General features: G+C 41.0%; 1 protein-coding gene across 1 annotated transcript in view; it reads right to left on the bottom strand.

Annotated features, from left to right (window-relative positions):
- Positions 1 to 5,577: 5,577 nt before the first annotated feature.
- Positions 5,578 to 23,162, bottom strand: part of APOB (apolipoprotein B) — a 38,306-nt gene continuing 20,721 nt past the window's right edge. The window contains exons 20-29 of the mRNA XM_047852694.1: positions 22,928 to 23,049; positions 21,046 to 21,256; positions 20,316 to 20,491; positions 20,026 to 20,213; positions 19,400 to 19,545; positions 16,992 to 17,365; positions 9,290 to 16,486; positions 8,784 to 8,898; positions 8,499 to 8,682; positions 5,578 to 7,334 (exon numbers count right to left, since the gene is read on the bottom strand). Of these exons, the coding sequence (XP_047708650.1) occupies positions 5,706 to 7,334; positions 8,499 to 8,682; positions 8,784 to 8,898; positions 9,290 to 16,486; positions 16,992 to 17,365; positions 19,400 to 19,545; positions 20,026 to 20,213; positions 20,316 to 20,491; positions 21,046 to 21,256; positions 22,928 to 23,049 (10,342 nt within the window). The 3' untranslated portion in view covers positions 5,578 to 5,705. The remainder of the gene's footprint in view (positions 7,335 to 8,498; positions 8,683 to 8,783; positions 8,899 to 9,289; positions 16,487 to 16,991; positions 17,366 to 19,399; positions 19,546 to 20,025; positions 20,214 to 20,315; positions 20,492 to 21,045; positions 21,257 to 22,927; positions 23,050 to 23,162) is intronic.

Here is a 23,162-nt window from a genome sequence, read left to right as displayed (position 1 = left end):
GAGGGAAATACAGGCTGCCCCAGGATTCCCTGATTCAGCTGAGTAGAGCTATAGGCAACACTTTACCCTATTCTTGCTGTTGTTTCTAAGATCATCTAGTACATCATGTAATTCCAGAATGTTCTAATGACCACAGGGCCCAGCCAACCAGCACAGCCCCACTATAAATGGCTCCTGGAGCTGTTCTGGCCTCCCCACTGCTCTAGAGGGACATACATGTCAGCCTGAGTGGATCCCACTTGATGGAAAAGCAGAGAGGCAGTGGAGTTCACTTGGGGAGCCAGGGGGAGTTGGTGAAGTTGGGTGGTTTGCTGATTACCCTTCCCTTAGGCTACTCTCTAGTTTAGAGTCTAAACTCTAAATACCTCTTCTTAGTGCAGCTTAGTGCATGCTGCATAGCCACAGCCCTAGCCATAGCTTAAAAACAAGGGTGAGGACATGAGTCTACAGGTCATGGACCAGGCCACCTCCAAGGCCTGAGTTGTTCCTCTCACCTGAAACTGGGCCTCAGTGGTGCTAGTTGAGGGTGTAAAATTGATGCAAAGGTCAGATCTTAGTGCGTTAGTGTCCCTGGTATCACTGACCTGAAGCACTGCTCAGACCTAAAGAAGGTATGAGCCAGTTTGTATAGGAGGAGAAGGGCAGGGCCCTCTCCTCACAGAAACATGTGTATCTACCCTACCAACTTTTATGAGGAATTGGAATGTTTTTTTGTTGGTGACCCCCCAACCAACCCACCAACAAATGGAGTGCTATGAAGGGAGTTGTAGCCGACCTCTTAATGTGAAACAGCAAGACAGAGAGATGAGCTAAGAGGTAGGGTCTGTTTCTGCACGTTTATCTCTGGTTATTAGACATTTTTAGAGGGAACATCTGTTTGTCCACTCTGGTTCCCATATTGCAGGCTCTATCTGAGGGCCAGCTTCGTCCCTTCTCTGACTTCATGGGGACTAAGTCATCAATTAGGGCCAGGAAGGGGACCTAGAATAAGAAGTGAAGGGGGCTTTGCTCAGCTCACCAATAAAGGGCCATTGGGCTCTTCAACTAACCAGCCTTCAAGTGAAAAGCAAAAAAAAATGGAGTTAGCTTTAAATGCATCTGGTGGGGCCCACTCCCAGTTAACCCATTAATTACAATATTGTGGGGACAACATGACTACTCCAAGCAGATACTGGGAGTCAAACTAAAGCACACAGCTTGATCATGCTTCCAAAGTTCCAGGGCCTCAGGCTGGGCTCCATTATTTCATTTCTCCTTTGGTTTGAAAGGTTGGTTTTACAGAAAGAATATCTGTGTTTATAGTAGGATTTTCCACATCATCTGATAGCATTTTTGTTTGTTTTTTGAGAGAAGGAGAAAGAATGCTCTCATGTGTGCTCGAAGTGGGGAGGGGCAGAGGCAGAGGGAGAGAGAGAAAATCTTAAGCACACTCCACATCTAGTGTGGAGCTTGACCCAAGGATCAGTTTCAGGAGTGTGAGATCATGACCTGAGCTCAAATCAAGAGTTGGATGCTTTACCAACTGAGCCACCCAGGCATCTTCATAGTATGTTTTTAAAAGATTATTACTCCGTAAGTACAGAGTTTCTATTTGGGATGATGAAAAAGTTTTGGAAATAGTGATAGCTGTGCAACATTGTGAATGTAATTAATGCTACTGAGTGTACACTTAAAAATGGTTAAAATGGCAACTTTCATGTTACATATATTTCACCACAATTAAAAAAATGCAGTAAAATATTTCATTCTTTCATAATTTGGCTATTGTTGAAAGCATTTTTATAAACATTGGGGTACATGTGCCTAAATGCCCACCAACTGATGAATGGATAAAGAAGATGTAGTTTATTATATACAATGGAATACTACTTGGCAATGAGAAGAATGAAATCTGGCCATTTGCAGTAACGTGGATGGAACTGGAGGGTATTATGCTAAGTGAAATAAGTCAGGCAGAGAAAGACAGATACCATATGTTTTCACTCGTATGTGGATCCTGAGAAACTTAACAGAAGACCATGGGGGAGGGGAAGGGGAAAAAAGTTACAGAGAAGGAGAGGGGCAAACTATAAGAGACTCTTAAATACTGAGAACAAACTGAGGGTTGATGGGGTGGGGCAGAGGGGAAAGTGGGTGATGGGCATTGAGGAGAGCACCTGTTGGGATGAGCACTGGGTGTTTTATGGAAACCAATTTGACAAAAGATTATATTTCATAAAAAATATTTCATTCTTTTTTTCTTCTCACAGTAAATTTAAATTACTTCTTCAGAAAAAAGTTAGATGTATATGTTGGTTCAGTCTCAAGATAATACCTAATTAATTGCATGAGAAAAACAAACTCTGTTTTCTTGTTAAGTTTCTAAAGATACCTATAAGGTCATAAAATTAATACAACATTCAGTTAAAATTCTCCTTTGTTGCTATTCCTTTGAATATTGTCTCTCTTGCCCACATCTGCAGCTTAATATCCTGCTAGTTATTTCTGCTTAGGCACACCACTGCAACTTGAAAGTTACCACAGTTGCTTTCCAGCTGTGATAGTCTATGAGTCCATGCCTTACACCAATAATCTGCCCCCAACACATTCCTCCTGTTTCTATTGATGCCCCATGGCTCCTACAGATCACGCAGTTTCAAAATCTCACAACTCTCAAGTGTGCTTTACTCTTCCTTCTTCCTTCTTCTTCTGGTGTCCCCTGTACCCCTTGGTACCCTCTTGGTTCCAGAGATTTGCCAAGGCAGCTCCCTTTCTTATAGCTTTTGAACCCATCCCTTCTTTTCTAAACAATGAGCCCCTTGGTTCTATCAATTAGGACTTCATGATGCTTTTCATATTCTATCCTTTCTCACCATTCCTAGAAACTATGACTTGGGTAACTAAGGCACTCAGCATCTTTCATTTGGACCCTGGCACAGCTTCATATCCGTGTTCATCCCATTACAATTTATCTTGCATGAATTATCCTATCAGTTTTCTTAAATCACAACTCCTATCACCCTTCCTGCTCCAAAACCCTCATTGGATGCCCTTGTCCAGCAAAGAAGTTACCACCTTTAACTCTGGCTTTTGAGCTCTCTGCAGTACTGCCAATCTTGCCTTTCCAATCCCGCCTCCCCTTACTTTTCCTGTGCTCTGGCCACTAGATGATCCAGTGTCTCTCAAACACACCCACCTATTCTTTTTTTCCTCATGTTTTTATTCATGTAGAATACCCTCTCTCCCTTATCACTTGTCAATGTATCTTCAAGATTCATTCCAACATTCTCCATGAAAACTTCTTGATTCTCATTCTTTCTTATTATAGACCCTCGTAGTTGCTTTGTTTATACACATCAGGAGAGAACACATTCCACCTATGATTGATAAATGGACAGATATCTAGGAACTGCATCTTAATGACCTTTATCTCTTCTCTAGATCCTTTGTGCTTAGTGTATAGAAGCATTTAATGAATGTTTATTGAACCGGATAGGTCTCCTTCCCTCTATTTTATCTCCTTGCCATAAACACATTTACATTATCACCTAATAATCATTGCACTTCTTATCTGTACAACATTAAAGGTTGCAAAGGTCTTTCATATCTATTATTTCAACTGACTTTTATGAATAGCCTTTCAAAGACAGGTAGGCTAAATACTAGCCTTACTTTGTAGTTAAGAAAATAGGCTCACAGAGGGGAAATAAGTTGTACAAAGCTATAAGCAAATAAGGAAGGTAGCCAGTAATTGAACACAGAGGTGTATCCTGATTTGTAGTAGAAGACCAAAGAAGAAACCAAGCAAAGTCCAAGCCCTCCCAAGTATCTCTTAGTCCACCTTTATGGATGGCATAATGAAGATATTCTAAGCCACCCAGGAGTACCTCATAAAGGGATACCAGTCAGGGAACTGAATAGGTCGCATTGTGCGATTACATGGTCATTTTGAATTTGTGTTTTTTCTTTCTCTCATGCCCTAGATACAGATACTGTTACATGAATACCAGATACCTTGGATTCCTTCTTTCCCTCCAATTTAAGCTGTAAGTCAAGACCACCTTTCAGTTTGAACTCTTAGTACATTCTTGCTACTCAGTACATTCTTGCTCATCAGGGAAACTCTCCTAGGACTATGCCTAGGACCACTCATGTGATGCCCTGGGACCTGGGCCTAATTTTCCTCCTGCTATCACATTTGGAACTGAGCCTTCATTTACCCACTCATCAATTCTCTCAACTATCTGTCCATCCATCCATCCATCCATCCATCCACCTGTCCACCCATCAGATGGACATCCATTGAATCAATGCCATCCATTGATTGACTATCCAACGGACTTTCCCTGAGTACAAGATTCATCACTACCATATATTCTACCTCCTTAGGACTCTTTCTGGCTCCTCAGTTCCAAAGAATCCTGTTAAGACAGAAATACACGAATGTGTTTTTCTTTTACAGGTAATGCTTGTGTATTTTAACAGTGACCTTCATGAAGGGAATGTGAAAGCTTTATGAAATATGGTGGAGGTTGAAGGCGTTTTTGGATGTAGAGGGTCTTTTCCAAACAAACCTCATATAGGACTTGGAGGGGCTAGTAATCTCCCATTTCCTACTCCCCAAAGGTCACACCCTTCTTTTGTTATTCAACACTGTTGAAAGGTATCCCAAAGATATTAGTGATGGTAGATATTAGATATTCCCAAAGATATTAGTGATACATAGGTTCTTTGTAGCTTTCCCTTAATAGATCTCAGCTTGGATGCTCTGCCTGGGGGTTGCCAGTGTTTAAAAATAGAGCTTGAGATAAGTGGATGTGGCAGGAGAAATCATTGGGTTTTGATTATACTTTGGATTGTTAGATATTAAATGTGGAGAAATGAGGAAATTCAAGAACATAAATGTATGCTTGATCCCAGAAATGTTAGGAGTACATATCCCCATGCCCCCTTTTCCACACTTACTTTCTGTGCCTTGAATGGATCCTGGCTAAGCTGCAGGGAGACATCTGAGGTCCCTATTATCATGAAGCCCTGGGGGCCAGGACTTCCTAGTCATCCTTTCTCAATTTCTGGCAGGCTAAGTGAAATAAAAAGCCTGTTGGTTGATCTCAGCCTAGCAGAGAGCCTTGCCTGGAAAGAGCAGACTGTGGGTGAGGAAGACTGTGCGGCACATGAAGACAAATGAGATGCTTCTTGGGATCAAATTATGTGAAAGCTTTTGCAAATAGTTTTTCCTTTTCAGTTGGCAAATACAATTCCTGATATCAGTTACCTTTTTATTTTTTAGGTGGCAAAATATTTCTCTCCTCAAATTCTCCCTTCCCCTTTTATTCTATTACTCTAAACTCAGTATGTATTCTTTGACAGGTTTTGAAATGCCAGACATTTGCTATCTTTCAATATGATTGAGCCAAATTGAGTGCTATGATACACAATAAAGAATTCATTTATTTGTTTTCCCTCCCCCAAGTTTAGTAAAACAACTCATATACTGATTTTCTTTAACTTGCAAAAAAAAGTTATTTCCCAGAGTTCAGAGACCTTTAGCGATCTGACGCCAGCTTCAATGCAGACCCAGTTCATGTGTGCTCCTGCTTATAGTCAGCTGCTTGCCACGAGGCTGGCTCACTGTATAGTTATATTAATACATACAGTTTGAGTTTTCCCCCTACTATATTAAAGTTTAATAGGAATGGAAGAATAAATGAGAATTGCATAAGAAATTAAAAGGTGATAGTAAATTCTCCTGGAGAAACCTTTATGGAGGGGATCATGTTATTGACTGTGGCCGATTGTAGCTCTTTCAGTAATTCAGTGATATATCTCAGAAACATGTGGTATGTTTGAGTGGACAGGTCAATCAATCTTTTGGACTCAGTAATGAATTTTTCGTAGTAATCAGAGAGTTGGTCTGAAAAATCCTGTAGTTTATATCTGAACTGCTGGTGGTAATCAGAAATGATTCCCTTCATTGCAGTGGCCTGGCTTTTAATTATTTCCTGAGCACTGGTAGAAAGCTCTGCAATCTTCTCTTTCCCTTTTCCATCTGCATCAGTAAGGATGCTAAGGTATTCCTGGATATCTTTCTGCACAAACTGCTCAACTTGATTTGAGAGTTGGGAAATCAAACCAGCAGTACTGATAGTGTATTTGGAATGGAAGTCCATAAGGACATCCACTAGGTTCTTGATCAAGCTGATGATCTTTTCTTCAAGTTCATAATACCTTGATGTCCAGCTGACCACAGTTGGATCAACATATTCTTTGTGAAGATCCTTTATGAGCTGATGGAGCTGTTGTAACTGTTGAGAAGCTTCCTGGAGTTGGTTTTGGACAAGTTCATTAAACTTGTCAAAGTTAATTTTCAGGAATGTAAAAGCAGTTGGAATATATTTTTTGAAGATTCTATTGATCACGTGTTGAATATCATTAATGAGATAAGTAAATTTCTTTCCCTTTAAGCGTTGAATTTCTTCTTCTATCTCTTGGAAAGCTCTTTCTAAATATCTCTGAAGATGACTTAGCATCTCTGTAGTCTTGATAGACTGAAGGTTATTAAGTGCATCCTGGATCTTTTGTGATAAAGATTTCAACAGGTTCCCAAACTCCAAGACAACATCTCTTAGTTTATAGCTCTCTGAATTAAAAGGAAATTTAATCTCTACATCCTTGATTAGCTCAGATTTCTCCATCAGGTCTTGGAAATAGGAAAACAGTATTTCTAACCCACTATGGATTTTTGAATATACCTGTGACAGCACCTGCCCTACTTCCCTCATGACCATAGTGAAGAGTTCATCTCTAGAGTATGTCCCGGCTTTTCCTGGGAGCTGGAATCTGGTGAACTTTAGGAAGTCAATCAATGAGTCAACCTGATGACTGACTATGTCTTTGTATTCCTGAGTAACTCCCATTAATCTGTCAAACACCTTATTCTGGAGTCCCTGGAAATCAGCTTGGCCCTCCTGAGCCAACAGTTCACGGTACAGATCCTGGGCCTTGTCCTTCCACTGCTGGTAGGTTCTAGTGGTGGCCCTGGCTACCCTCTGGAGTCCCATATCCACCTCATCAGTCTGCCTCATGGTGCTTTGATAGGCCCACTCAGCACTGTTCTGCAGACTTCTTCTCAATTTTAAAGAAGCATCTCTCAGATTGAGTCCTGTGTACTCATGGTGATACTTGTTGGCATAGTCATAAAGGACCCCGGTGGCCTTGGGCACATTGTCTTTGAGAGAGCTTAGTAGTTCAGACACTGCTTCTTCTTCCCAGCTGACTTTGATCTGACTTTTATCATCAGATTCCTGGTACCTCCACTCAGTTTTGAATATGTTGAGTTTTTTATCCACAGAGGACTAAAACCAGAAAAAAAAAGGATTATAAGAAGATGTTTTCAATTATCCTGATTACATAATATACTATAGTGAAACTTCATTAGCAGTTAAAAGTAAAGATCAGAGGATCTTTCATATTCTGAAGGGGGTTTATCTTTAATATGTCAGTTCATGTGTTTGTCTTATGGTTAAACAAGTTCACTGCTGTTAATTCCTCTTTATCATATGCCTCAAAAAGAATAAAATTATGAATGGCATTTACATAGTAACACTTAACATTAAGGCTTTCTTAGAACTCAAGATTATAAAAGGAGGAGGAGGGAGGGGAGGAAAAGGAGGAAAAGGGAAAGGAGGAGGAGGGGAAGGGGGAAGAGGAGGAAAAAGTGGAGAAAGAGACAGGAGAAGTAGAAAAAAGGAAAAATCCCAGAGCTCATCTAGCAGAGCCCTAGAATACCAGTATCAGGAGCCATTAATTCTCCAAACTTATGACAAACTTTAGCAGTAGAACCTGATTGCTTCTTCTTTACTAATAGCATCTTTGATTTGGCCCAGCAGAGCTAGTAGAGTATATCAGAGAAATTTGGCATATCTCAACTAACACTTCTATTGTGGGGAAGAATTCTGAAGCCTCAAATACTTTGGAAACCACTATTTGAAAAATGTATTCAGCACATGGCAGACTTTGCTCATGATTTAGGTGATGAGACATAACCTCATCTTTCTTTTTTTTTTTTAATTTAATGTTTATTTATTTTTGAGAGAGAGAGACACACACACAATGCGAGCAGGAGAGGGGCAGAGAGAGGGAGACACAGAATCTGAAGTAGGCTTCAGGCCTGCTGTCAGCACAGAGCCTGATGCGAGGCTCAAACTCACTAACCACAAGATCGTGACTTAAGCCAAAGTTGGATGCTTAACTGACAGAGCCATCCAGGTGCTCCATAACCTCATCTTTATAAATTTGCCAAAAACTAATAAAATAATTGTGGAAATAGGATTGTGTGTGCATCTAATTATAATCAATAAAATCATTGTAATACATTCTGGAGAATAGTTTCTCAGAGAAAAAGTTGAACCTGCTCATTGCTTGGTTTCATCTACTTTGGGAAAGCCTGGAGAGGCTTTCTGATCTGCCCAAATTCTCTACTCACTCTTGGGGTGAGTAATCCATTAGATGGGACTCACCTGAGGGCGGTAGTACAAGTTCCATTTTAAGGTATTGTTATTGCCTTCCAAGTCCAAGGCCACAGTGCCTATGGCTGGGGAGGACACTGAGGAGGAGAGGCTATTCTTATTTAGTTGGTAGTGCAGATGGACATCAGTGAATGCTGGGCTGGTGATGTCGAGACGAATGTCTTCTTTCCAGTCCCTGAAAGGAGAAAAGCAGATGTGCCATCATGAAAGGGGTATGGACATGGAAAAAATCAGAATGATTTGAAAAGGCATGAGATTTCCACAAAAGTTCCATACCAAAGTCCTCGATATTTGTTATCTTCTTTATATTCCACACTGATGTCATGGTGTGCGAATGTTCCCTTTGTCCTATAGAATAACGCGCCATCTTCAATTTTGTGTGTTCCCACAACTGTAGAGGAGAGATGTTATATTTCGTTAGATTAGTAACCGCAGGACATAAGTATTTTCATTGTAAAAGCCAGGAGAATTCTATCTTAACTATATGCTTTACATATTTGAAACATGCAGCCCACATTTAAGAAAAAAATAGAAGGAGATATTATTGGTCCTAAAAAATCATCATAGAAAAAAATATACTTTCTTTGAATCTATTCCCCTTGAATGCCAGTAGGTTTTCTACAGGGTGGTTTTTACGTGTGGGGTATGTATCTTTCTCTCTTTTTAAAATTTTGCTATGGAGAATAATTGTGCTTCCGGTCATATATAATATGTTCTTATTTATTCACAACTCTCATTGCAAATATATAGCATCTAGAAGAGGAGTCAGGACATTTTCTTACCATTTAGATCATATTCCAGGAACTGAATGGTTGAACTGCACGTGGAATTCAGGAATGTTTCAACGTATTCTACTTTGTTTTTCAAACCAGTGCTCCAAGTAGCATTATACAGGGGAGAGGCCACTCCAAAATGTGCAGTCAGTGCTCCAAAGGAGGGTATGAAAATTCCAGCAGGTACAGAGAACTTGATGGAAGGAATCTCAATAGTCTGCTCAGGCATGGTAATAGCTGGCAACTCAAAGTCTGCAATCTTGCTGGCCACCTCATTTAGATACTCAACAGCACTGCCAACTGAAATACTTTTTGGAAGGGTGAATTGGGACACAGTTAACTGAGATGCAGGTATAGTTATTTCAAAAAAGGGAACTGAGGCATCTTCTGGTTCAGAATATTTTGTTAACACATCAACTTTGGGGAATTTCACTTTGGGTAATGTTGGTATACTGAGGGCAAATGGCAAAGTGCTTAGCTTCTTGTAGATTTTTATTTCACTGAAATCAAATGTGTAGGATGGAATCTGAAGATCAGTAAATGGGACTTGGAATGTAGGTATGACAAGACCTGAACTTAGGCCATTTAATTTCAGTCTGGGAACAATGAATTTATCAGCCAATTCTTGCACAGGGACAGAGAAATAATAGCCATTGGGGTTTTTGGTGTACACAAGAGAAGTTGAAGCATGAAGATACTGTTTTCTATCAATGCTGGTGGTTACATTTAGCTTTAGGAGGTCCCATAAGCTCTTGTCATAAACTGGTAGGGCAATGTCTTTGAGGAACCACAGAGACACTTTTAAGGAACTTGCAATGTCAAGGCGTGCTTCTTCTTGGTCATTGGAAAGGTGTACATTGTTCTGGAAAAACCCAGAATGAACCTGGACGTCACTTTTCCAGCTGACCTTCTGATGCTCAGAGTTAGCATTTAGGGACACATCCTGGCCAAAGTAATTGATATCAAGGAGGGAATTGGGCTGACTTGCACGGACCTGAACAAGGGCTGACATTTTCCATGGGGAGAGTTCCAGGGTGGCTTTGCTTGTATGCTCTCCAGATGTTAAAAAGAAGCCCTCTAGCTGTAAATGGTTTTTTGTATTGTGTTCCCAGATGGCATAGATGCGTCGGATAGTGGCTTCTCCAGCAAAATTTTCTTTTACTTCAAGGTTCCAGATACCATCGACTTTGGAAGCCCCTTGCAGCTTCACTAAAGACCTAGTACTCTTGGAATTCAAATAAGTGCTGGCCTCACTGGCAATAGTTCCCGAATATTCCCGTGAAAGGACTGAACCCTTGATATCTCCTTTGGTAGATGACTCAACAGAAAAGTAAGAGGTAAGGCTTTCTAAAATGAGCTTGTGGTCAACTGCCCCAGTAGCAGTAGAGTAAAGTTTGGGAGAATTGAAATCATATGTTAACTCAAGGGATGAAGAGATAGTAGGCTTTGACTTGGTATTTCCATTAAGTTCTTGTTTGAAATTCATTTTCAAAATGGGAATTTGGACTTTTGCAGATGTTGTCACTGATGCTTCCATGCTTTTCTTGGTCAGACTAATAGTACTGTCATGATTGCCTTCCATGAATTTATTACTCAGAGACAAAGCTGTGGCTAGCTTTAAGCCTCTTTTCCTTGTCAAACTTGAGGTGCCCTCTAATTTGTACTCCAGTGTGTCAGTGATGGAAGAAGAGGAAGTAACAAAATGAGCAACAATATCTGACTGGTTATAAAGTCCAGCATTGGCATTCAGTGTGATGACACTTGACTTAAAGGAAAAGTCATAGGTAATATTGCCCATGGCTGGAATTAAAATATTGTTTGGGGTACTCACTGCCTGGAAATCTTTTACATAAAAAGGGATTGGGATGGAATGCTTGTCTTTGTTTTTCTTATACTGAGCCTTTACACTTAAATCAAACGATTGCTTTGTTGTCTTCAAGAATTCCTTCAAGCCTGTTTTTTCCCATAAGGAGAAATCTTTCACCTGAGGAGTTGTGAGCACTGTGTAAGGTAGAGTCATTTCAGGAATTGTTAGAGGAATGTTCAGAAAATCCAGATTGGCTTCTCCATTTATTCCTACGTGGGCCTCAATGCTGTTCTCATTGTTTCCAGCAGAGAAGTTTTGATGGTACTTATACTGATTGAACCTGGCACTTGCTTGCCAGCTTGCTTGCTGGGCACTAGGACTCAAAAACAGTGCATAATTATTTAGGAAGTCTACCTTCCCTATCAATTTTAATGGAAAACTAACTTTCAAATTCCCTTCATTGTTTGTGGATGCAGTAATCTCAAATGGCTGTGCTGTAAAGAAAAGAGAATTTTTCAAAGTTCCAATAACTTTTCCATTTAAATGAGCGTCATGGTTACCAGTTATCTCTGCCTTCCTTTCTCCAAGCAATGCTGTGCCTTTAGCAGCTAGAACACTGCGGCCCACATACTGGGATTCAACCTGTGACTGGATTTCAAATTTAGAAAAGTCGAGGAAGCCAGATTCATAAACCAAGTTTTGGCTTAGTCTTAGATGCTTGCTACTGATCTTATTAGACAATCCAAAGGATGTGATGGGTCCTTCCACAGTAAAGCTAACTTGTGATTCATGTGCTCCTTCATCTGAGAATGTCTGGTGGGCCCATTTCCATGACCCTATTCCAGAAGAATTCCATGCTACGTGTCCAGCTTCCAACAGGGTTTTGATTTCATTACGCAGCTCAGCCTGGCTGGAGAAGTCCAATTTGGGGATGTTCAATTTGTGGAAGTACTTTGTGTTGCTGTCCAAAGTAAGCTGATTGTTTATCCTGACAAGCACACCATTACTAAATTCCAGCATATTTTTTTCTGTGTGTAAACCCGCCACTGTATTTGATTTTCCCTCAACAGCATTTCCAAAAAACAGCACTTCACTCTCATGCTCTGTTTTTATGTACTTGCTGGAGAACCTCATGGATTGCTTCATAACCAGTGGATTAATATTAGAGTCTGAAAGCTGTCCATTGGCTTGAAAATCAAAATTGAGAACTTCTAATTTGGACTCTCCTTTGGCAGTGATGGAAGCTGCGATCTCCGCCTTGTTCCCTGAAGTAGTTGAATTCTGAATGTTGGCATTTGCATCTAATATGAAAAGGGGAGATTGGATTTTCAAAATGCCATGCAGCTTGCCAAAAGAAGGGACTTCAACTGTGTGTGACAGGTGGGGAAGCTGAAATTCTGGTATGTGAAGGTCAGGAATTTGATAATTTTTTAAATCAAGATTTGGGATTATGAATTCTGGAATTGCAATTTCTGGAAAATAGAAGTCTGGCACAGTGATTCCAGCAAGAATGGTGTCCAACCCCTTCAGGTCCCTCAGGTATATTTCCGGAACTGGCCACTGCAGCTCACTGGACAGCATTTGGTCAATGGTTCTGATGATCTTAACTTTTATTTCTACCAAGTCAATGGTAAGAGAAGGAACATGGAATGTATTAAGGACAGTAAACTCTGGTGTGGCAAACCTGGATGGGATTTTTATATCTTTCAAACTTTTGAAGTTGATCTGAACTGATGGAATCTTCAAATCTGTCAGGGGGACTATGATGTCAGGAGTCTGATATGTAGCTTCCTGAAGAGCACGGAGACTGACTTCAAAGGCAGGGATGGTCCCAAAGATGGTCTGGATTTCAGGAATAGTGAACCCTCGTTCTACCAATGCTTTCAGGTTTCCAGCCCAGTCTTGGAGAGAATACTGTTCTGCAAAGTCAGTAAGGTTCTTAGCAGCGAGACTCCACCAATCAGAAATATAAGTGACAAGTGTGCTGTAAACCTGGCCAACCAGGGACAGGTATCGCTGAACTTCCTGCTGAATGTCCATTTGATACACTCTGTCTCGTATATCTTCCAGAGTCTCTTGGAATTTGGCTTTCATGGAAGTTAAAAATACTGCACTTAAAGCCTCCTGTAACCAATCAAAGAATAAGGTTATTTGGATGTCCTTTGTGTTTTCCAGACGGACTGAGACCATGGCCTTGATGTCCTCCACAAACAGTGTTAGTGCTATAGCTTTCTCTGAAAGTGCCAGGGCCTGGATTTCACCATTGATTCTCTGAGTCACTTCGCGGATTTTGTTATTGGTTTCATCTACAAACTGGTGATAATCAAATGACCTTAATTTCTTTATCAACATGTCAAGGAATCTGTTTACTTCTTCAATGATTTTTTTAAAAGACAGTGCTTTAAGTTGCTTGATAGCATCATCAATAAGCCTAACCAATTTCTCAAAGTGATCTTTTATGTTAACTTGTTGTAAGACATTACTTAGCTTCTCAACAGTCTCCTTCAACTGATATTTATGGGCCAACTGTACTGATGTATCCATTAAAACCTGGATGTGTTGGTCTATTTTATACATCTTAATTAACTTATGGACCTTGGCTCCAAAAGCACTGATTTTGTCAACTACTACAAAATCTTCCATGAGATGGATAACATAGTATTTGATGTGCTCAATAATTTCTTTTACTCTTTGAAGTGGAATTGTAGTTCTCAACTTATATAAAAGAACTCTAACATCCATAGCCTCAACCTGTTGTTTTAACTGTTCAGCAAGGTGCCGCATGTCTACATTCTGAATCTGTGTCTTGAGCTGTTGCAATTTTTCTTGCATCTGGATTCTGATTTGATACCTAGTATCCGCATTTTGAATCCAAGATGCAGGACTACTTCCAATTCTGTTAAAATCAATCTTTTCAATAAACAAATATACATCATGGATTGTTTTTACTAAATTTTCATGGATATGGTAATGTTCATCAAGAGTTTTTAATTTTTCAATGATTTGATCAATAATCTCAGCAATAGCTATTTTAAAATCATGTAAATCATAATTATCTTTAATATACTGATCAAATTGTATCACATATGTTTGTAGTTGAGATAGTTTTTCATTGAGGTTGATTTTGGTATTGTTCAATGCAATTTGTAGATCATTTTCTGTCATTCTGTAATTTTTTGTGAAAGCACTTAGTTTTTCCTTGGCACTCGCAACTTGACTCTCCCAATTGAATGCATTCAGATAATCATTAACTTGCTGTGGGAGGTTGTCCAAGGCTTCTCTGTATTTCGTCATAAATTGATCAATATTGATGACTTTCAATTCTCTCTGTATGGTTTCCAGTGCCATTATAATGACCATTCGTTTCTTCTCAAAATATTCTGGCAAGATTTTAAAGAATGGGAGGTTGATGGTGTGAACATCTTGATTCTTATCATATTTTACAAAAGCAACAACAGTGAATTCCTGAGGCTGGTCAATAGCATCCCTCATCCCTAAAGCATCGATTATGTTGGTGGGTTCACTGAGGAAAAACGGCACTTGAATTGAGAAGTCTAGCATGGCAAAGTCAGCCAGGGCTTGTCCTCTAAGCTCCACACCAACTTTGTCTTTCGTATTGAAAGCATCGAAGTCCTGGCTGTATTCATTTTTGTTCAGCTGGGTCTTGAGTTTCCAGGTGGCTGTCTGCTCAGCCGGAGTGAGCAGGGCACTGACTTTGTGATCAAGAGAAGCACTGATGCTGCTCTTCAATGGAAGATGGTGATTTGTGGATCCTTTGTAATCATGAGAGACAGTAAGGGCCAGAGGTTCTGCTTTCAACAGGAATTTGCTATACAGCTGACCAGTATGCTCTCCCCAGAAACTCAGTTTTCCATTGCCATTTGTATGTGCATCGATGGTCATTGTAAATGGCGCCATTGCAGAGTGAAAAACGTTGCTGAAATGGAGTGAGTCAGAATTGTAGTTTGTACTGATGTCAATGGCTGAAGCCAGCCCAGCGATGTTTGTGTTGAGCCGATGGCTGAACTCTGTACCCTGCACCTTAGCTACGGTGTCTGTCTTATAACTTGCGGATAAGTCAGCATAAGAAATGGTGTAGATGTGTTTTATTTCATTATTTTGGTAGACTCCTTTTATGTTCCCACCCACATTCAGCTTCAGGGGCTCTAGTCGTAATTTCCCACTGTTGGTTAGATCCAGAGCACTGAATTTCAGGTCATTGTTTAAAGTAGTTACAAGAGAATAGGGCTGTAGCTGTAAGTTAAAATTTTGCTTATAAAACTTGTCAGAGCTATAAATGTTGTCAAGTTTTGAAGAGAAGTCCAGTGACAACCCTGCGATGTTCAGGTTGTTCGTGTGGTCAAGCTTCATTTCAGCATAAGAGCCCATCATGTCATTTGAAAGCTTAAGTCCCTCCTGGCTGATTTTGAAGTTAAAGATATTTTTGCTGTCAAGACCCAAAATCATGGCCTGATAAACACTTCCCAAGGACACCTCTGTGAGGGCAGCTTTTCCATCTAGGCTGAATTTTGCATTGTGTTCCCTGAAGCGGCCATTCGTTGTTAGTCTCACAGATGCTCCAGAGGGGCCAAGTGCCGCATTCAGCTCATTCTCCAGCACCAGTGGACTATACCTCAAGTTACTCGTTGCACTGGTAGACATTCCATCTCGGGTAATCCTTAGTGTTGCTTTGTGAACACCACTATTACTTTTGTCAGTGCCCAAAATATCAGCATTTAATTCAAGGCCATGGGAATTGAGTGTTCCAGAAAGTAGGGTGAAGAATCTCAATGACTTGTAATCAGCCTGATACTCAGAACGTAGCAATGCATTTTGATCAGAGAAGGTGAGATCTATTTTGTTAGAAGTGGCAAAGTCCTCGTACTTCCCATCTGTGTCAGATTTCATAGTCAGCTCATAGTTCTCATATTTTAGGGAAGCAGTATTTTTAATGATGCCACCTTGCAGATTCGAAGTGGAGGTTAAGGAGACAATTCCATCCTCATATCTTCCTGTTATCTGGTTGGTGCCCTGGAGGTAGGAGGAGTTAAACCTCAGGTTGGACTCTCCACTTAACTGGCCAGTGGTAGAATCCTTCTGATAAGATAGATCATATGTGCCTTTGGCATGGAATGAAGAGACTCTGAGCTGCCCATCGATCTTGACTTCCTTGACATACAAATGATGTTTCCTTTTTGAGTCCACATGTACTGAAGCAGACATCTGAGGACCCCAGGCACTAGAAGCGTAAAATGTTAGCAAGCTTTTTGAGACTGGATTGTTTCTAATTTTTTCTGTGTGGCTGAATACCATCTTTGAATCCAGAAATTTGTGGTGTAGAGACCCATCATATGACAATGTGAATGTATTCTTGTGGTCATATGTTGTTTCTCCAGATCCTGACATAAAAATTAAAACACATTAGTTACATTAAGTAATAAAATTTCCAGAGCAATTTCTATGTTCAGAGTCTTTCAATAATAAAGTCCCCCTCCCCCCAACCAAAATAAATAAACTTCCACTGATCTGGGTTAGTTGGACAAGTCTTCTCCATTGATAACACAAGCATAAAATCTGAAAGCAAAAGACTTCCCTGACCACCGCAGATCTTGTTGGGTTCCCTTATCAAGGGCTTCTCTGTGCCTTATACTTATCCACTATAGCCTATCATGGCACCTCCTACGTTGAATTTTCATTGCCAGGTTAGCTATCTGCTTTCTCTGTTACTGCCCTAGTAGGATACTTGGTACATATTATATGCTTAATAAATACTTCTATTAGATGAATGAATAAATAGGCTCCCAAGTAGCAAGGAAAACATCTGTAAGAAAGCCCAAGTCTTTTCCTTCCCAGAGGAGGCTATCCCACCAGAGCCTGTGATGAATTAGCCCGACCACGGCTCACCTTGCACACTGTAGGAAAGCAAGTCAACCACAGAGTCAGCCTTCATGTAGTACTGAGTCTGAAGCCTCAAATGGTTGGTGCTGGTGTTGCCGCCAGTGTAGGAGGCGGACCAGTTGTACAAATTGCTGTAGATACTCGTAGAGAGGTCTAGAACACCCAAGAGAGGTACTCGCAGTTGATACGACTTGGGAATGGTAAAAGTGGGGACTTGGAATTCCTGAGATGGCAGGTAGAATTCCACCGACTTGAAGTTGATGGCTGGTGTCCGAATAGCCTCTAACATCTTTAGATCCTTGGAGGATTTGCCACCAAAAGGCAAAGGAATCTCGATTTTCACACTATTCTTGTTCAATGTGTATTTGACCCGGCCATCACTGAAATGAACAATAAGGACAATGTCTGCAATAGTCAGGCATCAAGAATTCAAAGTTCTCTGCCATCTGACCTTCCAAGCAATGGTGTATGTGCCCCATTCCCAATCCCATACCGTACTTTTCTTCCTGCTACTCCCTGTGCCCAGAATCGTGCCTTTTACCTCTCTGCTCATCAAACACTCAAATCCATTCAAATTCCTTCCAAGAGTCAGTCCTTTACATCAGTATCAAAGAACATGCCACAATTCTGCCTACATAGCTAGTACGTATTTGTTCATTTGTCAGTGTCTACATGGTGTCTTCTGGGAAGAAGGATGATACCTTAACTGGTTTTTATCGTCTCACTGCACCTCTTCTAGTATCTTACACACATGTGACGCTTGATACTTCATATTTGCTAAACTGAAACGAGGCAGCTGGATATGTGGAAGGTGCAGGTGTGGAAAGCAGTGATAGGGGGTTACAGTTTTAGCTTCCACTGAGTGGTGATGACACATCTGTGTTTTTGACTCCCTGAGTCACAGGGATGTTATCTGTGTCGTGAGGCTAACAGTACCCTTTCTGCTGACCTCACAGAGCTGCAACAAGATACCTAAAAGCACTTTGTAATATTCTCAATACTATGCTTCTACATATGTATATGTACTATGTATTATGCATATGCATATGTACTCTGCTCCTGGACTATTATAAGTTATCGTAAAGGACAAGAGCAGAATTTAAATGTTGTAAGCAATGAACTGTTGATAGCATGACTCCAACAGGGACTAGCACTGCCTATCTGGGACCCCGATCCTCAGTGGGAGGATGCTTAATAAGCCTTGTCCATTTCTAAGGTCACACGGGCCTATCTTCTGTACAGCACAAAGAAGACTGTTGGTCAGAAATACTAGCAGTGAAAGAAGGGAGTCCTGGGTCATCTGAAGCTGACAATTTTTCCTCTTATCTTTAGTAGACTTTGGTAGACTTCAGCTGTTTTACACTTACTTGGCCTATTTCATTTTGCTGCTCAGCCATAGATTATGGAAATGCCCACGTGACACAGATCACTTCTTACTTTTTTTTTCATTTTTAAAGTGTTTTTATTTATTTTGAGAGAGACAGAGAGAGAGAGAGAGAGACAGAGACAGAGAGGGAGAGAGACAGAGAGAGAACAAGCAGGAGGGCCAGAGAGAGAGGGAGAGAGAGAGAATCCCAAGCAGGTTCTGCACTGACAGCATGGAGCCCGATACGGGGCTCAAACTCATGAACCATAAGATAATGACCTGAGCTAAAACCAAGAGTTGGACGCTTAACTGAGCCACCCAGGCACCCCCAGATCACTTGTTTTCTTAACCCTGAAGATCATACAGAGAATGGTCAATCTAGAAAAGACTACAGTGTTTTTAGTTCCTGCTCTGTTTTTTTTTTGTTGTTGTTGTTTTTGTTTTTTTGTTTTTGTGGTTTTTTTTTTTACTGTCATGAAATAAAGCAAAGCATCCCACGTATTTTTGGAAATAGAGAAGTGGACAAAGCAGTTTGGAACTGACTTCCCCACAAGGATGGGGCTATATTGCGAAAGTGAATATCCCCTCGGGACACTGCCTTCCTGCAATGCTCCAGGGCTGTTCTGACCCTCAAGAGCTCCACAGCCATCCTGAAGTCAGCAATTTCTCTAGCCACTCTCAAATCCCCACAACCAATTATGAGCATACCTTGATCCGGAACAAAGGGAGTTCACTTACAACGGAGGAAAATTAGATGGCTTTCAAATCCAGGTTGCAGCGAATAAAACCTCTTTGGGTGAATATACCAGAACCCCCCAGTTACTTCCTTAGGTTCTTTCCGATTGGATTGGTGTTCACATTCAGATCCCATGTTCAATAATGCAAAAATGCCACAGTGCTTATGCTACAGTTATTAACTCCTTAAGATGCTTAATTTATTTCCCTTAAAAATGTAAATTTATAAACAGTCTAAGTTACGCTAAGTGAACTCTTTCATTTACTTTTCATGGTTCAAGAATTTTTTTTTTTTTTTTTTTTTTTTTTATACCTTTTCAAGAAGAGGTTTTCTGGGATGTGGAAGTTTGGCAATCCCATTTTCTGGAGGTACAATTCTTTTAGGCCACTGAGGTGATCTTGCAAGTTCTGGGCATAAGGAAGACTCCCAGATGCCTTCTGAAGCCATGTATTTGTTGCCTATGAAACAATAGAAGTTTTTAGAGCAATGGGTATGGGTGGATGGGCCTCCAAGTACAATTAACATTAGGTGATAATCCATATTTGACACATCAATCATTAAGCAGGATGATGCACTGAAGGTGAAAAGCAAATCACAGAAAATTGTGAATTTTGGCTGTTAGTCATTGATCTCTTCCTGTATTTTATAAAAAGAATATATAACATAGTCAAACTCCTAGCCAGGGTCCTAAAGCTTCCTTTGATATTATACACATAGTAAACTCTTCTGCCTAGTACTATTCATTAGGGATTTATCACACACAGCCTGGTGTAACTGGGTAACTAAACACCCGTGAGTGTTTCTTCGCTCCTCAGGAATTCTCTGGGGTAGGAAGCATACCTTATCCATCTCTGGATACCCTCTTTCACCTAACTAGGGTTGAGTATGTAATTAGTCCTTATAACCATGTATTTATTGACTGACTGATTTGTACTTACAACTATTAATTTGGAACCCATGTGCCGGAAAGTCATGTCTGTTTGAGGAACTCTGTGATCCAAGAGACTATTGGCATACATGTGCAAGCTTTTAGGATAATCAGAGAGATCCAGGGGGAAGTTAGAAGCTGCTTTTTTGGTATCCACGTTGGTGCCTGTGTTCCATTCAAATTCAATCTTCTCTTCATCTGAAAATGCACATATGAAACAGTTGTCAGTGGTACTAGGTCAGCCCCTAACCCATGTCCAGGTGCTCTCTGGAAGTACCCATGGGGTGAGGAAGGACATACCATAACGCCATGCCAGCTTCTTGGAAATTGTTGAGCCATAAGCTGTAGCAGACGAGTCCATTTGGAAGAGTAGTTTTGTGGGAGACCACTGGGTGAGGATTTCACTTCTGGCTTCTGCTTGCAGACGGGGTATGGAAATAACACCTTTGATTTTGCCTTCTTCATTTCTGTCGTAGCTATTGGGAAAAAAAATCATTTGATGTCAATGACTACCCATGCCAAAGAGACGCATGGGATCAAACAGAAGAACCATTGGTGGTGATAAAAAGGAGATACATGAATGCCCCCCCCCCCAAATAAACTCATTAACTTCTGAGGCCAACTTCAGCACAAATTCAGGACTTTCCAGGAAGGTAAGGGGGAAAGACAAGGTTTTCAAAACCTGTGTGAATCCTGCTGTACCATTCACTAGCTCTGTTGCTTTGGCCATATTATTTAACTCCTCTGCGCACCATTTTCTTATCTATTAAACAGGGAAACTCAGACCTATGTTGCAGTTTATTATGAGAACTGAGATAATTCCTTTAGCACAGTGTCTGATGAATAGTAAATGCCCAATGAATGGTAGGAAGATCCAACTGGACATTGTACAGAGGGTCAGAATGCTGAGGGCTCTATCTGCCCCTTGGAGCACACACTGGGGACACCCCAGGTTTGGTCAGTTTTAAACCTCAAAAGGAAGAAAGGAAAGAACCAAGACTTCAAATCAGGTCACCCTGAGCCTTCATACCTTATGTGGCCGGTAAGAGTGACCTCAGTGATTTTCTTGTTCTGGATGTCCAAAGTGAGCTTGTAAGACTTTTTTTCCATAGCAGATTCATCACGAACTCTGAGGACTGTCCCAAGGTCAACATCAAAATCTGGAATTTGGATTTCACTAGACAAAGTCATACTCTGCCGGTTATATTTGAACATCATAGTAGCCTCAGACTGCTTCACACCTGAAAGGGTGTACAAGAGAATCAAGACATGTGCATTCAGAAGCTATGTTTAGGAAGGAAGGGGAGGAAGAGGCAGAGAAACACTAAGCATTCAGTGTGCTTCAACGAGGACACAGTTCAGGATTTTACGGGTGTTCGTGCATTTGTTCAGTCTGCAAATATTTATTGATTGCCTGTCACGTGCTTGGCACTGCCCTTGGCACTGGGGAGACCTTGCCCTCATGGAGCTTACATTATGGTGGGGGGTGTCCAGACAGTCAGGAAGCACATTATTTATGGCAGATGGTGATATGTGGCAATAAGGTGATATGTGGGCAGAGACCAGAATGAAGAGAAGGGCTGAGCTATGCCATGTTCTGGAGGGACCTGGAATGCAAAGGCCCTGCCTGACATGGGAGACACTTGGTGTGGTCAGAGAACAACAAAGGCTCGAGTCCTTCTGAGTCAGCAGACATGACATCTCTGTGTGACCCTCCGCCTGTGTCTTCCTGGCTCCTTGCCACCCCTGCCCCGCCTTCTTCTCTCCCAGACTTCTTCCTTTGTAACGAGATTCCTAGGTTTTCTTTAACTCCCAGGTGTGTTCTTTTTACATTTCTGTAACATTGTTACATGACATGTTTTTCAGCATGCACCCCCCTCCTGTGGGTTTTGTTTTTCTCACTTGATTTTGTGACATACCATTTCTACATTACAAAATCTTCCAAAGCAAACATTTAAGTTCGCCCCATCCCCTTAGACCTGCTCCTCCACCAGCCTTTTCTATCTCAGTAAATAGCAACCCCATTCTTCAGTTGCTTAGGCCAAAAAACTCAAGAGTCATCCCAACTCAGTTTTTTCTCTTACAGTCAATACCACATCAGCAAATCCTGAGAAGCCTGATCTTCACAATATGCCCAGAATCCAACTACTTCTTAGATCTCCTCTGCCACTGCTCTAATCCAACATCTCTGGCCTGGATTATTGCCAGAACCTAAATACTAGTTTCTCTGTCCCTGTTCCCCTAAAGTCTTTCCTCAATATAAACATAAATCAATTCATGCAAACTCTCTAGTGGCTTTGTATTTCACTCAGAGTAAAAGCCAATGTCCTTACCATGGCCTACAAGACCATCCCTGCCCTACCTCCCCCTTTCTCTGTGACCTCATCTTCTACCATTTTTCTCCCTGATCTCTCTGCTTCAGTCATACCAGCTTCCTTCCTTTTCCTCAAACATGGCAGCCACAACCTGCCTCAGGGCCTTTGCACTGGCTAACCCCCAGCCTGTAACACTCTTTCCATATGGCTTATCCCCTTACTTCCTTCAAGTCTCTTTTTTATTCTCTTTCACCAGTGCTACTTTCCCTTGTTATTTCAAATGGCACCGTCTTCCCCCATCCTTCTTCCTCCCTGCCACTCCCAGACATTCCCTACACCCTTTTATGCTCTATTTTTTTCTCTAGCACCCATATGGCATTCTGAACATTTACTTGTTTGGCTTCTTGCCATAAACTGCATGAGGACAGAGACTTTATCACCGCTGTTTATTGTTCCAGCCTCAGCTTGTAGACAGGCCTGACACTTTTCAGGCATCAGTAGATATTTGTTAACTACATTAAAATTAAATAAGTTGTCCTTGTGAGTCCTGGACCTGAGGCTGAGGCAGAGATGTGGGAGCCCTTTCTAGATACTCGCCTTCGGTCTGAGTTACAAACTTCAGGGTGTCCACCAAGATTCCACCCTCTCTCTGCAGTTCGTAGGTTGCGCTGGCAGAATACTGTTCTACTTCTCCAGTGGGCTTCAGTTCCAGAGCAAACCTAAAGGTGTCACAGCGTGTATGGTGCATGTTAGAGCTTTCAGCAATGAGATTAAGGACCCCCAAACAATTTAGCCTCTATTTCAACAACAAAAAATTTTTCCTTAACATTGG

This window comes from Prionailurus viverrinus, chromosome A3, assembly GCF_022837055.1.
Source record: "Prionailurus viverrinus isolate Anna chromosome A3, UM_Priviv_1.0, whole genome shotgun sequence".
Lineage (NCBI taxonomy): Eukaryota > Metazoa > Chordata > Mammalia > Carnivora > Felidae > Prionailurus > Prionailurus viverrinus.
Note: the sequence above shows the minus strand (reverse complement) of the source record. Positions and strands in the feature narration are given on the sequence as shown.